Here is a 15,107-nt window from a genome sequence, read left to right as displayed (position 1 = left end):
CTGCCAGGGCATCAAACCTGTTCCCCTGGTGAACCTGGGGAGCTTCCACCACTCTAGGCCTAGCAGCTCTGGATTTGGACACCTTCTGCCACTCCTACGTTGGATGCGTCTCCTGTGGGGGCTGTACAGTGGGTGAGCGGGCCTGCAGAGAACAGAAATAGGCATCAATTTCATCCTCTGCATCCCTGATCCCCCTCAGCCTGGAGCTCCCTCATCTGCTCCTCCAGGGCCCTAAGTTGTGCACAGGAGGGACAGGCAAGGGGACCACCAGGCCCCCGGACTCCACCAAGCCCCACCCACAGACTGGGGGCCCAAGGGGCCACCGCCCCCGCCATGAGCTCCGTCTGGGTGGAGGCCTCAGAAGAGCCCATGGCAGGCCGCAGTGCCAGAGCGGGGTCCCTGGCAGCCCCGCTCCACGTCTGCGCTATGTCTGCAGAGCTGCGCCTGCTGCTTATCCTCGCTAAAGGTGCTGCTCTGGGCAGCTACCTCACGCCCGCCTTGTGCGAACACTGGTGCAAATGCCGGCACGCCCTGTTCGTGTGCGCTGCCCGCATGCGGCTCGGGAGCAAGGCTCCCTGTCAGGTGAGCTGAGAGGGCTCCGGAGGGCTTCCCCTCCGGATCCGCCTCAGCTGCGCTGTACCCTCTGCCCCACCTACCCTAGGTGGAATCAGCTGTTGTTGCCTGCGCCGCTGTCTTCTCCACAGCTGCTGTCTCCGCCGCCAAGGTAAGGGGGTGCACGTGTGGCGCACGTGTGCCCTGCTTCCTCTGCTCCTGCTCCCCAACTGCTGGGGGAATTTCAAACAGCAAGCTTTTTAAAGCCCGCGGTTTGAAATTCCCACAGTTGACCCTCAACCAATCAGGCCTTCCATGTCAACTGTTTGTGCCATGATAATGTTACTCCATGAAGCAAGCACATGCATTATTCGTGAGAATGTGGGGAATTGTGTGGTTCTGTTAGTTTTGAAATGTTTCATGTTGAGTGAATGTTCATAGGCATAAAACAGGGCAGGCAAAACAGATTTAAGTAGAAAAAAGGGGTCTTGATTTAAACAGTTCTGTTAAAAAATATAAATACAGTAAAAGCTCTGTTATCTGGCATCCCCCGGGAATGGGGGATGCCAGTTAAATCAAATACGCACTGTCTGGTGTACTCCCTGGCATCAGTGTGCCAGGGGACAGGGAGGGGGGCCCAGGCAGGCTGCTTTGCCCCAGGCCGTGGGTCAAAGAAGTGACAAAGAAAAGCTCAGCTTGCAGCGGTGAAACTGGAAGTCCTTTGGAAGTGGTACCTCTGTTTTTCGCTTTTGCCGTGTCCCTTGGATGCCGGTCAGTAGAGTTTTCTGGCTAATAAAGTGCCGGTCCGGTTAACATGGCTTTTGCTGTACTCTTTGAAATGATGAAAGCCAAGGACTTAGGCCTAAATTGGTATAACTTCATTAAACCATCAGCCTGTAGCAAGCTTAATGATGCTGCTTTTTCATTAGCCATATCTAGAAACAAGGAAAATGTGCTTAAGGTTTTGAGGTCACTTTCATCAGTGCCAGTCCTGTATGGCATTAAGGATTTTAATTTCAATGCAGTTGAAGTGGGGTGGATGATTAGTATCTTTATCTCTTGAAATGCCAGCACTTTTTAATAATTGAAACCAACTGGGAATGGAAGAGAACTGTATGTGTTAATTAAAGAGAAACTGGAGAGCTATTGATCTTTTTTTAAAAAGTAAAAGAAAGACTGTTTCCTAAATCTTAAAGGTATTTTTAGTGACCTGAAGATGCAGGTAAGCACTTTGAATAGATGGGTGCCTAATTCCTAATACTTTGATTTTCAAATAGTAGAATTTTCAATCGGGCTAAGCATCTTGTTACATAACCACATTTTTTTGAAAATGCCACCAGACTTCCCTCCATTCCCCTGCCTCCACTCACACATGCACACTTTCTACCAGGCTGGTCATAGGCTATATTCCCAGCCTCTCAATGAACAGTTAATTGAAATCTGTTTTAAACATTTTTTTTAAATTAGACACTTTTCCTAAGTATCGAATACACTAAAATGTGCAGTGTAAATGCTGCCTCTTGCAAGCAAGCTGTTGTAAGATTCATTCACACTTCAGTATGAAGATGATAAACCTTGTTCTGAAATGAGGTTTCTTGCTTGATTTGCATTAAATCCTGGTTAAAACATTGTTTGAATTGCTTGGATTTTTAAACTCTGTACTTTGTGCAAGGCAGTGGTTGTAAAGCCGATATTTAAACCTACTAGTGCAACTCTTTGTTATAGCAGTTCTATGTACTGAAAGACTTCAGTAAAAAAAAAAAAAAAAAAGCATGAGAACACTTTTTCCAGACTTTTTTACAATCTTGTTTAAAACTTCCTGAAGACATAGGGAACAATGAATAGTTGCATGATAGTCATTTTATTTCCAAATCTAACTCTTCCTCATTTAATTTCATTTAGGCGTCTGCATTAGTGATGGTCAGAAACGTATTATTGCTGGAAGACCAAGCAAAATGTTAACCTATCAGGATCAAGTGCTGAAACTGGTCTATGAGGGGGGAGATCTTTGTCCAGCGAATTCTGCATTGAAACACAGAAGTCACTTCAGCTTTGTGTGCAAATCGGATGCTGGAGATGGTCAGCCTGTTCTCTTATCTTTTGATGAACAGACTTGCACGCATTACTTTTCCTGGCATACTTCTCTAGCCTGTGAAGAGGAGGTAAGGATCCACAAGCTGAAGTTTTGATGAGGAAACCATAGTTACAGTGCTACAACACTGCTGTTAATGTTTAGATTCTTCCTTTCAGAAGATAAACTTCTAATACAGAAGTTCTTTGTGAAGAGACCTCTGCTAGGCTTTCTGCGTGGAGATAGCTCTCCATACAGGAAGTATTTGTTTTGTCTAGCTAATGAAGCAGCAGTAAATGCAGTGTTTGGAGTTTGTGTAATGGAAAGTAAAAGTTTGGCTCTAGCTAGTAAGCCCCATTTAAGATAGAATGCAGGACAGAGTGGCACCGTCTGCCTGACTTCAAACTGCATTAGTTTTCACACCTCCAAGCCCTGCAAAGGGAAGTCTTTTGGGTAATGTTCCTAACTAATCTATTAGGAAGACCCTACCTCTCCCAACCAGAACAGTACCAGGCTCATTTTCAGCTTAACCACTGAGTTTTGGTATTTGCAAGTTAATTTATTTCATGATTTGTGTGTATATACATCTTTTCTTGAAAATGCTGTGGATGGAATAGATTATTGTATGACCTTCAGAGTGAACTTCAGTGCATTTTACTGGGCATCAGTGGCCCTGTTATAATGGCCACTGATTGTAATGATCATAATGGTCCTTTTCTGTCTCTCAAACTGGACACTGATAAGAGCATGTTGCTCCCGATTAAATTCTTTGATTCTGATAACACTGGAACCTTTAATTTTCAATAATGCCAGTAAATATAAACTTGCTAAAAATAGCAGCCTTGCTTGTACAATGAAAAGTTTACTGTGTTATCAACTAATGATTTGAGTATTTCACTTTAAGTGTAATCCTGTGCCTATTTTTGGATTACTGTGAAATTTGTCTGAATTTTGGTGGCTATGTGTATTTGCAGACTAATATTTTTCTCATGTCCTGTGGCCTATATGCATTAAGAGTCCCTTAAGGCATTTGCTCTAATGATCTTGGGTTTGTTTGGAAGCTCTCATTTTGAAAATGCATTTACCCTTTTTTCCCAAGTGTAATTTCCCCTTTCTGACCAAAGGGTGTCATTGCAGAACAAACAGTTCCATGAGAACATCAAACATGTTTCTTAACAGGTGAAATGCTCCGTGTTGAATGGCAGCTCAGTTATTGACCTCTCCCCTTTGATCCATCGAACGGGTTATTATGAGGCATTTGATAATGATGATCTAACTGACCTCGCTCCAGACTTCTACATTAATATTTGTGAGCCTCTCAATCCAATCAAAGATGTCAACTGCCCTCCTGGGGCAGCAGTCTGCATGGTTCCTGTTACTGGTCCTCCTATAGTAAGTACAGTATCCAGAAACCACTGGACTACTGAGAACTGACAAATGTATCCTGAAAACCTCCCTGATGTAGTGAAATGCCTTGTTTGGAGCCAGGGTTGTTGAGGGGGGTGAAGGAAGCTGCAGATAGATTAAAATGGCATCTGCAAAGGTCTGTCCATTATGCATCTTCTACTGTTAATGTCTGCATTTTATCCTGAATGAGATAATCCCTGGGATTCCAAGCTTCCCCGTCAGTGTCATGGTGACAGCTCTTACTGATGGACCAAAACCTGTAAGCAAATATCTCCATCTCCTGGGTTTTCATTAAAAATAGCTGCTGAATACTTTAGTTAGTGAGCAGAAAACTAACTAGCCACCTTGTGTGGCAGAGCAGAGTGTATTAGTTTTCCTCACTGACCTATCTAAAAGGTGAAGCAGAAATGTAACGATGTGAAAGATCTACAGAACTTCACAAGAAGATGTGATGACCAGGTACAGCTAAAATACCATGATAGAGTTTGAAGGTGATAGCACAGTCTTAGGCAAGATTGGCAGGGATACTAATGTTCCTTTACTGAAATGTGCTACCCTTAAAGTAAGTGGGGAGGGGCAAATAGACAAATGAAAGTACGGCAGAAAGTTAAATTCCTTTTGACGTGTTCTAAAGATGTATCTGTTTCTAAGGAGAGCAATTATAGGGAATGACTTCCAGGTATACTTGGCTGTGCTTGCTCCAGCTCAAGCAAATAGAACAGGGGTTCTTAACCTGGGGTCCACGGACCCCCAAGGGGTCTGTGGATAGATTTCAGGGGGTCCATGAACTTGGATGGGAAAAAAATTACATCTTTATTTTCACTAACCTCTAACTGAAATTTAGCATTTCCTTCAGTTATGAATGTAGGCAAAATGAATGTATTTTGATAACTGTGTTTCAATATAATTGGTTTCCTTTGTAATCCTATGTATTTTATTTTATGCATTTAAAAACATTATTCTGAGAACAGGTCCATAGGCTTCACCAGACTGCCAAAGGGGTCCATGGCACAAAAAAGGTTAAGAACCCCTGCAATAGAAGACGTAGGGATTCAGTTCTTTTGATATCAGTCAGTTCTTGATATGCATTTTGTTAACAAGTGTGCTTTGCTTATTTAGGATATTGGTCGCATCACTGAACCTCCCACTCTAAATCCTGCAACAAATGAAGTCCGTATTACTTTTAACAGTACCACGCCTTGTCCAGCAGACAGAAAGCTCAACTATACTTCCCTTATAGTCTTCCAGTGTGAAAGAGGAATAGCTCTGGTAAGAAGCATTCACATGTTGGAATGAAAAGATCTACTAAAAGCAGGAGGATAAAATATATGAGTATATAGAAATGAGCACCGATCAGGGAGTGTTGCTTTTGTTTAGTGTGGTGATTTTGAAACTTTCTTGACTGCATATAGTTAGCTGCAAAATATTACTGCTTATATCCCCTACACTTGATGTCTCTGCATGCTCATTCCATAGGAGAAACGACAGACAACAGCATGTGACGGCTCCATTATGCACTGCACGTCATTCAAAAGCCCCACTGAACTTCTGTCCCAAATCCCTTCTAGATTCAAGTTTGAACTCAACCCTCCAGCCTCCCATGATGCTTTGCATCTCTTCTGGAAACCTCCCATGCAGTGCGTGGGCTAGCCTTGGTCCAAGCTGTCTGTTTCAGCTGAGCAGGGAGGCGTGCTCTAGCAGCTTCCCCTCCCCAGCATCTGTCCTGGGCCACTGAAAGCATGTGGCTGCATTTCTGGTATGAAAAGTGAATGGCTGTTCACTTGCCTGTCAATTCAATCAGTGCAGCTTAGACTTAACCTACAAAGATTCAACCTCAGGCTTTTTGATTACCTGTACTTAGCCTGACTGTTTTTTCTACAGAATTACTGTGTAGCTGAGTAGATATCAAACCAGAATCCTTTCTGCTAAGTTAAGGACTCTTTTCTGATCACGGGCGTGCTTCTCAAGTGCTCAAATGTATGTCCAAGGTGTTCTTCTAATGTAGCTATAAAAAATAAATCACATTTATCTTGCTGAAATTCTTGTTTTAGAGCCTAACCAAAGTTCCAAAATGTCAAATGGAAATATTTTTTCCACATGAAGTTGCCAGTTTTGGTTTGAAGTCTCTTTTTAAACAAAATTGGGAAGGGAACAAAACTATCTTAATTGAACTAAAGCTGAATTTTATTGAGGATTTTTTCTTTGAGATTCTTCTGGAACTTTTTAGCTTTTGTTCAATGCCAAAGCAAGCCAGATTTTGAACTTTCATTTCATGGAAAACAGAGTTGGTTTTTTTTCATCCTGCAAATCCTTTAGATAAGATACAAAATGGATGCTTGCAAAATGTTCAATCTGTAGCATTTTGTACAGGAGGTAGCCCTGAACCAAGGTTACAGTCGCTTAAGACTTCTCCTGACTGCTAAGTAACTGCAGAGCTATAATTGAAACCTCTAATGCTACTTTGTTGTTATGGTAACAGGGGAAGCCGAAGATGATAAGAAGACTTGACTGCAGCTTTGTGTTTGAGTGGGGCACTCCGCTGGTGTGTCCTGATCAAGTGAAAACTTCAGGCTGTTCTGTGACTGATGAGCAGTTGCATTACACTTTTGACTTGGCCAGCCTTTCTAAAAACACATACAAGGTAACCCAGTTGCTATTGCTTTGCCCATATTATTAGGAGTGGGAAATTTATACTCTGAATTCAAAGCAGTAACTTTCATTTTAAGTAAACTGTGAGAACACAGTACCTGTTCTGTGCCAACTCCAGCTGCCCCTAGGGAGAACTTGCTGTTCCATTTGGACTATTTGTGTCTCCACCCAGAATTCATACGCAAGTAAACACTAGTGTAACTTGCATCAGTTTTTTGTAGTATGATGTTCCATAGTGCACTGACACCCAGCTAAGGCTGCTACCTAGAGTGCGCTCTTTCAGTTCCTCACCACTAGATGGCAGAGTAGCAAGTTGCCTTGAGTTGAGGGCCAACTCCATTCAAAATTGCCTGGAACTGCAGATGCCCTGTGTGCCTTTTGTGTAACTTACTGCTGCCATGCTCTGACGATCCCAGAATGACTCTTGGTAACTTGACTCCTACTTCATGTTTCCTGAGGAGTCTAGGCAGATTACAGCAATGTAAATGTGCTGTGTGTCCACACTCATATCACTTTGACTGTAGACTACTGACTGGACTTACAGAATTCTTCTGTGTTCATTCCAGTTGAGCCTTATGCCAAACTTTGAGTGCACGGGAGATTCTTAAATTCTTGCAGAATATTGCCTGCTGGTTATCCTGTGTCATTTATTTTTCTGACTTATGGGCCACTGTTCGGTGTCCATGCAGATCTTGTCTGGCTCCAACAGTTACCATGTTGGCGTGTGTGCTAAAGCAGTAGATGTACCGCAGGGAAAATGCAAAGATGGGGCAGTATGCCTGGTGTCTGAAAACAGTGCTGCTTCCTTTGGAAATGTCAAAGAAATGAAAATGGATTACAGGCATCAGGATGAAACTGTCATTCTGCAGTACACAAGGGGCGATCAGTGCCCTCCAGGTAAGATCCCATAACTGGCTCTGTGTACTTCTACATTTAAAATGAATTGCAGCTGTCAAAAAAATGTTACTGTTTGAAAGAGGCAATCTTGACTTTTATTGTAACTTAGTATGTTTTCATTTGTGATCTACTAAATTCTAATGCTAGAGGACAGCCTTTCTTTGCAAACTATAACCCTTGCAACAGACAATAGGTTTGAAATAGCTAAATGATAGCTTTTATCTCTTTGTTTAGATTACTGTATCGCACCAAGTATGGTATCTGAATGCTTCTGGATGTGACATCCATACCTAACTAACTGTGCCAGTGAATTTCAAAATATGGTGGATGGAGGGGTGGCGGTGAGCAGAATAAATCCAAAAAAGTATACCTAGTAATGAGAATATTTTGTGTACTGACATGTTGCCTCCACTTTCAGTGACTGAAAAGGGTGAACTTTGTGTCTTCCCCTTCAAGTATAAAGACAAGAACTATGAGGAGTGCATTACAGATGGAGAAGGAAAACCATGGTGTTCTACAACTAAGGATTATGATAAAGACGGAAAATGGGGATTTTGTGGAAATGGTTAGTAAGAAGTTAACCTGGGTATGAAGTGTATGCAGTTCATAACTGGACCAAATTACCAAAGGGACCAATAAAGGACCTTGGTATAATAGCAATCAAAAGGGACCACTGAGTAAAGGTTGGAGGTGGGAGAGGGGATGCATTGTGTGGAATAAACAGGTTTGTCTGAATACAAGTATTTTGCATGAACTTGTAGAAAATTGTCAATCATCAGAATATGGTAAAAAGCTTTACTTAATACAGGGCAGTCCAACTCATGTGGAACAAGATTCTTTGTTATTGGCATAATGTTATACGAAAACTGCTTAGTAAATCTAGCAGGTAGAATGCAACAACTGCATATGTCCTAAAAACCAAGATTCAGCTCTCTTTGCTAGTAGTGTATCAAAACAGGGCTTCAAGGGACCACAGAAGGTCATCTACTTCAAACCTCCTGCTCAAATGATTTAGAACATCCCTGTCTAAATCATCCTACTCTGGTGTTTTTCTAATCTGCATTTAATTTGCAGTGACTGCAGTTCCACAGCCTATATGTTCTGCTTCTTTACTTTCATGGTTAAAACATTATTTCTAATATCTACTTGAAATCTACTTACTGGCTATGTAAACCAGCTGCTGCCAGTCCTGTGGGGAATAAAATGAAAGGATCTCTTCCTGTGCCATGTATGACTCCTGCAGGTTCTTTCTGGCAGGTCTGAAGTCTTCTCCGTTCTTTGGTTATTTGTACGTGCACCCTTTTTTTTGTCCTGAGTGCAGTGTTTCCCACTTCCTGTTTTTTGTTTTGTTTTGTTTGGGGTCTTTTGTATCATTTTTCTTCAACTTATTAAGGTCGTTTTGCATTTTAATTCTGTTCTTTCAAATGTCTGCTGCCCATACCAGGCTCAGTCTGATCTGAACACTCTTCTACCCAATTGTCAGTTCTGCAATGCAGTAATTACAAATGCCTCTAAACATCTTCAGGTTCTTAATCATCCTTAATGATTCTTCTCATAGTGGTTGGGAATCGGGAATCTACTATTATTTTCAAGTGTGATGAAAATGCTGGCGAAGGCACCCCTCAGCTTTTCAGTGAGACACTTGGCTGTGCTGTGACATTTGAGTGGAAGACACAGGTGGTTTGTCCTCCGCAGAAGATGGAATGCAAGTTTATCCAAAAGCACAAAACATACGATTTGAGAGTGCTTTCTTCCCTTACAGGATCTTGGGTCTTCTCCTATGAAGGGAGCTCGTGAGTTCATATTTTAATGTTCTTTATTTTCATCCACTGAATAGCTTCTGTCCTAAAGTTAGAGGGTATGACATTATTAGTATTCAATAGACCATGTTCAGTAGTTTATTTTAACTTGGTAGGATTTTTCCAATATACAGTTCTTTAAATGGATGTCAACTGGATAAAAGTTTTATATAAGCCAGTTGTATCTTTTAAATATTTTAGCTGTTTCCAAACTGAGATTAGGTTTTAACATAAGATGGCAACATTTAGCACAAAATTCACTTTCATATGTCAATAATTCATTGATACAGCACTTCTAAGGTGTTTTTGCATATTTAATGAAGGGGAACACCTTGCTTTGACCTCAGGTTAAGCTTTATAAACATATGGTGCAATACCGTATGGTGCAGTATTGCATGTAATTAACTCTCACTTTGTGTTCAGTGTTTCATTTCCAGTGGAGGAAATACTTCAAGTCTCTTTTTTCCAAATGCCAATGACTGTTGCACAGCTGATTGAGTGTGGGGTGGGGGGAGGAGTCTCTGGTTTTTCAACTGTCTATTTGTGATTAAAACAAAATGGAGAGGAGGCCTACCTATGCTAAAGACTTAAAAGGTCACTGAGACCAGAAACAATTCAACTATACTCCCTCCATTTAGTCTGTTCTAAATGTAAATTTTGTTTTACGTTTTGTCCTACTTCAAGGTGACATTATTTTATGTGTTGGTTAAAACTACAATTTTAGTTCACTTCCATCCAACTGTAACTTTTTGTTATAAGTGTGTACTTAAGTTGGTAAGAAATGTCAAATGAGTTTTATTTAAAAAAATAAAATAAAATCAAGTAACTCAACTTGGAAATGCTGGCTAAAAACCTGTAGGGTTTTGTAGTTCACACACTGCTTGCCTCAGCTCATTTATATGAGTCTTTAAAAATAATTTGATTACAAGTCATTACAATGAAGAAAGCCAAGCTACTTTCAAAATATATGAATGGTATATTTGTCTTCCCTCCTCCTGTTTGCTTAGCATACGTTTATTTCAAAGAGAACCTCTGTCTGCTAGTGATGTGCGTTTTTTTCATGCTGTAGGTATTACATGAATCTTTGTCAGAGAGTATATGAAGGACCCACAGGCTGCTCTGATAGAGCTAGTATTTGCAGAAAAAGCCAAAATGGTGCTGTTCAGGTGCTAGGACTTGTTCACACACAGAAGCTGAATGTGACAGGTACAATAATCCTTCTGAACTTCTGTTAATGATAATTTTGTTAATTGTTTTACAAGGACCTAGTAATTACGCTGAAATTCTTATGTGAAGACTGCAGAAGAACTGACTTCTTGCCTGTAAGCTTTTTATTATTAATGGGACTCCAGCTGCATCATTTTTCAGCATGGGGATGAGTACAAATGAGCTCCAGTTAAAGCATCCGCACCACTGTTTTTCAGCGCGAGAACACTGATGCACATGATGCTCCAGGTGCTTTAGAGTGGCTCTTGGAGTGTCTCTAATTAAATGCCCCCCCAGAGCTCGTCTATAAACAGTAAAAATAATAAACTATTTGAGAATGTGGAGGGGAATTTTACAATGTATCAAGGAAACTTGTTGCAATACAAGTTGAGGACAGATTTTTTATTTTTTTTAAATTTTAAACCTTGGGGGAAATTGTATGCAAGAGTTGCGTAGTAATGGTTTGTTTGGAGTGATTTAGAATGTGGATGTTGCGCTGATTATTACAAAATACAATTTGACAGAGTGTCTGATGAAACACCGATTTAGTTCTTTATACAATTTTAAACATCTAGCTGTAGTTTGTAAAGAGAACTACAAGGACCCTAGTGTCTCTTTCTTTTCAGATGATAAAGTATATATTAGTTACTCCGGTGGACAAGAGTGTAGCGAAAACAAGAAAGCAACAACTGTTATAGAACTGAAATGTGCAAAAACAGTTGGCAAGCCTGTGTTGCAACGGTGAGTAAAAGTTTTTGATCTTCAGGGGTTAGTTAACCATTTATGACTACTACTTCCTATTGGTTACTGCCTGAAAGAGAGACAAACTGTAAGTGAGGATCTTACAATCTTTTTGCTCTTTGGCTGTGCAGGACTCAACATGCCGGGGTTCTCACTAGTGGCAAGTCTCCTGTTCTTGTTGTCTGTTGCTCTGATATTAGAAGTATTATGGAAACATACTAGGAGGATGTGACATGAACAGATCTTGATTTTAAGAACTCTGATTAGTAACTTTTGAGATTCTTTTGATGAAAGGTGTCTGGTTTGAAACTGCTGTTGGGACATAGTATATTCTTAATTCCAGAAGGGCCAAGTAGTTGCAGCAAGTAAGTAGCTTTGAGGAGAGAAGGCATAGCTTATAACTTCTAATGCGGTGGTTTTCACCTTTTTTAGTCAGGGCACCTCTCCATAACTTTTGAATTCGGTGGCAGCCTGAGGACCACTGTTATACTGCCTCAGTCACTAATGCACCTAATGCCAGGCATACAGTCATATAAGTTCATTTGAAAGACTGAACTTTCATCTCAGACTCCCTACCCCACATCACTTTTTATGCCAGTAGGCTGAAATGAAGCAGTAAGTACTTTGCACTTTAAGTGCTTGTTTCTCTCTGTCTGTGCTCGTCACTGTACAGGCACCAGGGATCTCTAATAAAGCAAACTTGGCAGTAGACTGCAGAGCAGGCTGATTAACGTTTAGAATATTACAGTGGAGTGTGCCAAAACAGCCTTCTTCCTATCTTGTCCATGCAGCCCTGAAACTGGATGGATCTAAACTTTGACCAGCATCAGGTGGTTAAAGTGCAATGTGGTAATTCATGTTGCCCTTCTTCTGTCTGCTTGCTGCAGGAGCGGCTTTTCATCCACATACTGAAGTTGTTGACTGGAGTTCAAAATGGCTTGTTTCTCTCATGCCAAAATGCTTCTTTTCTTCCTCTCCTTCACCCCCACTTAATTATTAAAGCTACTTGCTTAATTAACGTACAACTGGTATGTGATTTATAGTGGCAAGCAAAGACAAGATATCGGACATGAGGAAGGGGCCAAAAGCAAGACTGATCTTTCCTGTAAGACAATGGTTCTCACTCAAGGTACAAGTGCTGCTGTCACCATGCCTCCTGCAGAGCTGGATTGGGAAGTGGCCATGGTGGGAGCACAGAGGTGGAATTATCCCATGTGCCCCTGTTTCTGGGAGGAGCATATAGAGCTGTACCTGGAAAGGCTGTGGCAAGAGCATCTGCTCCTGATCTGATTCTTCACATGGCACAGTTCCACATGGCTACAGTGTTGCTTGCACCCCTGAAAGGGTCTTGTGGCACCCTGGGTGCTACAGAACCCTGGTTTGAGGATGACAGTTCAAGTGGTAGCTCTAGCCACAAGGTTCACTGTGTTGTCTTGTGGAATAAAAGTAATAGTGAGCAAGGAACTCGAGTTCAGAAATTTCTGGTAGTGTTTTTAAGTTAAAGGCTGAATATCAATCAACTTTGGGCAACTTTGAATTTTTGATAGCCCGTCAGTTAAATTGGAAGGTGTACAAGAGAATTTCTATTTCTGTTGCATTTGTAACGCCAGTCAATTTTCCTCTTGTTTGGCCCCTCCCTGTTGATTGATACTAGCATGCTCTTGCAGTGGAATGATTGTGGTAAGTACCTAGGTGCTAGAAAGAGACACCAGCAGGATTTTAGGGATTGCAAACCAAATTTTCCTTGCTATTCTGTGATGGTACAGCTTGAATCAGAAAATTCTGAATAAATTATTTTCAATTACATAGAATAGGAGTTGGCAACCTACAGTCTACAGGCCAGATTCAGCCCACAGAACTGGAGGGCTTTCTCAGTGCTGGGCCTGGACAGTTTCAGCAGTGCCTGCACCACATGGCAGTAGGGACAAGCAGTGGGCTGCTTCCCACCCCACCCCACTCCTTGTCCCTACTGCCATGTGAGCGCAGCCTTCCAGCTAGGAGGGAGCTGTGCTTATGCTCCAGCGAGGAAGTACAGGGCTGGGAGAAGTGGTGGTGGTATAGTTCCCAGTTGGCCTCTGACTTACTGCTGAAGTGATCTGACTAATGTCAGACTGAAGCCAGGTTGTTCCAGCCTGTGGCTTGTTAAAGGTTACCAGTCACTTAATTAGAAGCAGGGAAGGGCAGGGAGTAGCTACAACATGTTTGTTCATTTTCAAAATGTCTTTCCTTTAATTTTTTTTCCAAAAAAATTCAGTCAATGCTTTTAGCTGGTTTTCTGGCAGGGATGGAAGTTCTTGGGGTGAGATTTGCAGTATTCTTAGTACGTCGGTGCGAAACAGTAAGTATTTGGTTTGGATTTGGCAGATTCAGGGGGACAGTGATTTGATTCGAAGACTTGAATTGCTGTCCTGATTCGATTCGGCTGAATTGGATCCAAAGATTCAGTCATAGACTAAACAGGCAGCAGTCTTCACCATGCTGGACACAGCTGCCACCAGCTTATAAGTCTGTTGTGGAGGGGGGAGGGAGGAACTGGGGCTGGGACTGGGACTAGCTGCTCAGTTGAGGTGGGAGGTGTGAGACTTGGAGGGGAGTTGGGAGGTGCAGGATGCATTGTGCGGTAGCTCTGAGAGCGGGGGCTATGCCCTGCTGCCACTTGCCCAGCCGGCGGGGAGGGGGACAGATGCAGGTGCGGCTGGCTCTGGGTGGAAGGGAGAAAGCAGCAGGGCATAGCCTGCCGCTTGCCCAGCTGGGTCAGGGAGGTGCTGGATGTGGGTGCTACTGCCACTTGCCCAGCCAGGGCAGTGGTGTGATGTGGGCGCAGCTCACTCTGAGCAGAAGGGGGCAAGTGGCAGCAGGGCATAGTCCCCACACCTGCATCCTGCCCTGGCCGGGCAAGTGGCAGCAGCACCCGCATCCCGCACCTCCCCGACCCGGCTGGGCAAGCAGTGGGCTATGCCCTGCTGCTGCTTGCCCCCTTCTGCCCAGAGTGAGCTGTGCCTGCATCCAGACCCACTTCTCCTCCCACCCTGGCTGGGCAAGAGGCAGTAGGACATAGCCCCTGCTCCGAGTGTTGCCACACCTGCGTCCCACACCCCCCCACCCCAGCTGGGCAGCTTGTTCCAGCCCCAATCCCTCCCTTCCCCATGCCCCTTGCCTCCCCTCTCCTCCCACCACACCTAGCTTACCAGCTGGAAGCAGCTTTGTCCAGTGTGTCGAGGACTGCTGCCTGTTTAGTCTATGGCCGAATCTCTGAATTGGGCCGAATCTTTTCCAAATCAATTCTGAGGCGTCAGATTCAATTTGGAGCTTTTAGTTGGTCCCCTGATTCGATTCGGAGATTTGGTCGCCAGATCTCCTCTGAATCAAATCAGCTACCGAAGCTTCGCACAGCCTTAGTGCTTAGGTGCTGGCTAGCTACAGGCTTCACAACATAAATAGATCAAACTCCTTAAAGTGAGAGAGAGGAAAAATTTACAGAAATACAATGTATCTGGTGTTATTTTGAAGCATAGTGAGCTTCACAACCTGAATACAACTCTAAGGTCTAAATAAGTGACATATTGAGGACTTGTGGCTTGCCCTCAGCAACAAAGTAAATGCTCCTTTGCAGCATGGGGAAAATTGACTGTGATTTCTGCATTGGAGTTGGAGAGCCCAGGAGCTGGAAATCTGACCAGGCCATATTCTTGTCCAGCATGGACAGAAGGCAAAATGTAACCTTCCAAAATAGCTTGGTTTATTAAGTGGTGTGTGTGTGTGTGTGTGTGTGTGTGTGTGTGTGT

General features: G+C 42.7%; 1 protein-coding gene across 1 annotated transcript in view; it reads left to right on the top strand.

The window, feature by feature from the left end:
* IGF2R (insulin like growth factor 2 receptor) overlaps positions 1-15,107 on the top strand; it is a 130,108-nt gene that overhangs the window by 85,338 nt on the left and 29,663 nt on the right. The window contains exons 34-42 of the mRNA XM_019526780.1: positions 2,455-2,714; positions 3,803-4,015; positions 5,150-5,299; positions 6,510-6,671; positions 7,369-7,576; positions 7,995-8,141; positions 9,135-9,369; positions 10,445-10,581; positions 11,208-11,322. Coding sequence (XP_019382325.1) covers positions 2,455-2,714; positions 3,803-4,015; positions 5,150-5,299; positions 6,510-6,671; positions 7,369-7,576; positions 7,995-8,141; positions 9,135-9,369; positions 10,445-10,581; positions 11,208-11,322 — 1,627 coding nt within the window. The remainder of the gene's footprint in view (positions 1-2,454; positions 2,715-3,802; positions 4,016-5,149; positions 5,300-6,509; positions 6,672-7,368; positions 7,577-7,994; positions 8,142-9,134; positions 9,370-10,444; positions 10,582-11,207; positions 11,323-15,107) is intronic.

The sequence above is a fragment of the Gavialis gangeticus genome, unplaced genomic scaffold (assembly GCF_001723915.1).
Source record: "Gavialis gangeticus isolate Ggan-Ray unplaced genomic scaffold, GavGan_comp1, whole genome shotgun sequence".
In the NCBI taxonomy this organism is placed as follows: Eukaryota; Metazoa; Chordata; order Crocodylia; family Gavialidae; genus Gavialis; species Gavialis gangeticus.
This window is presented reverse-complemented; position numbering and strand designations above follow the sequence as displayed.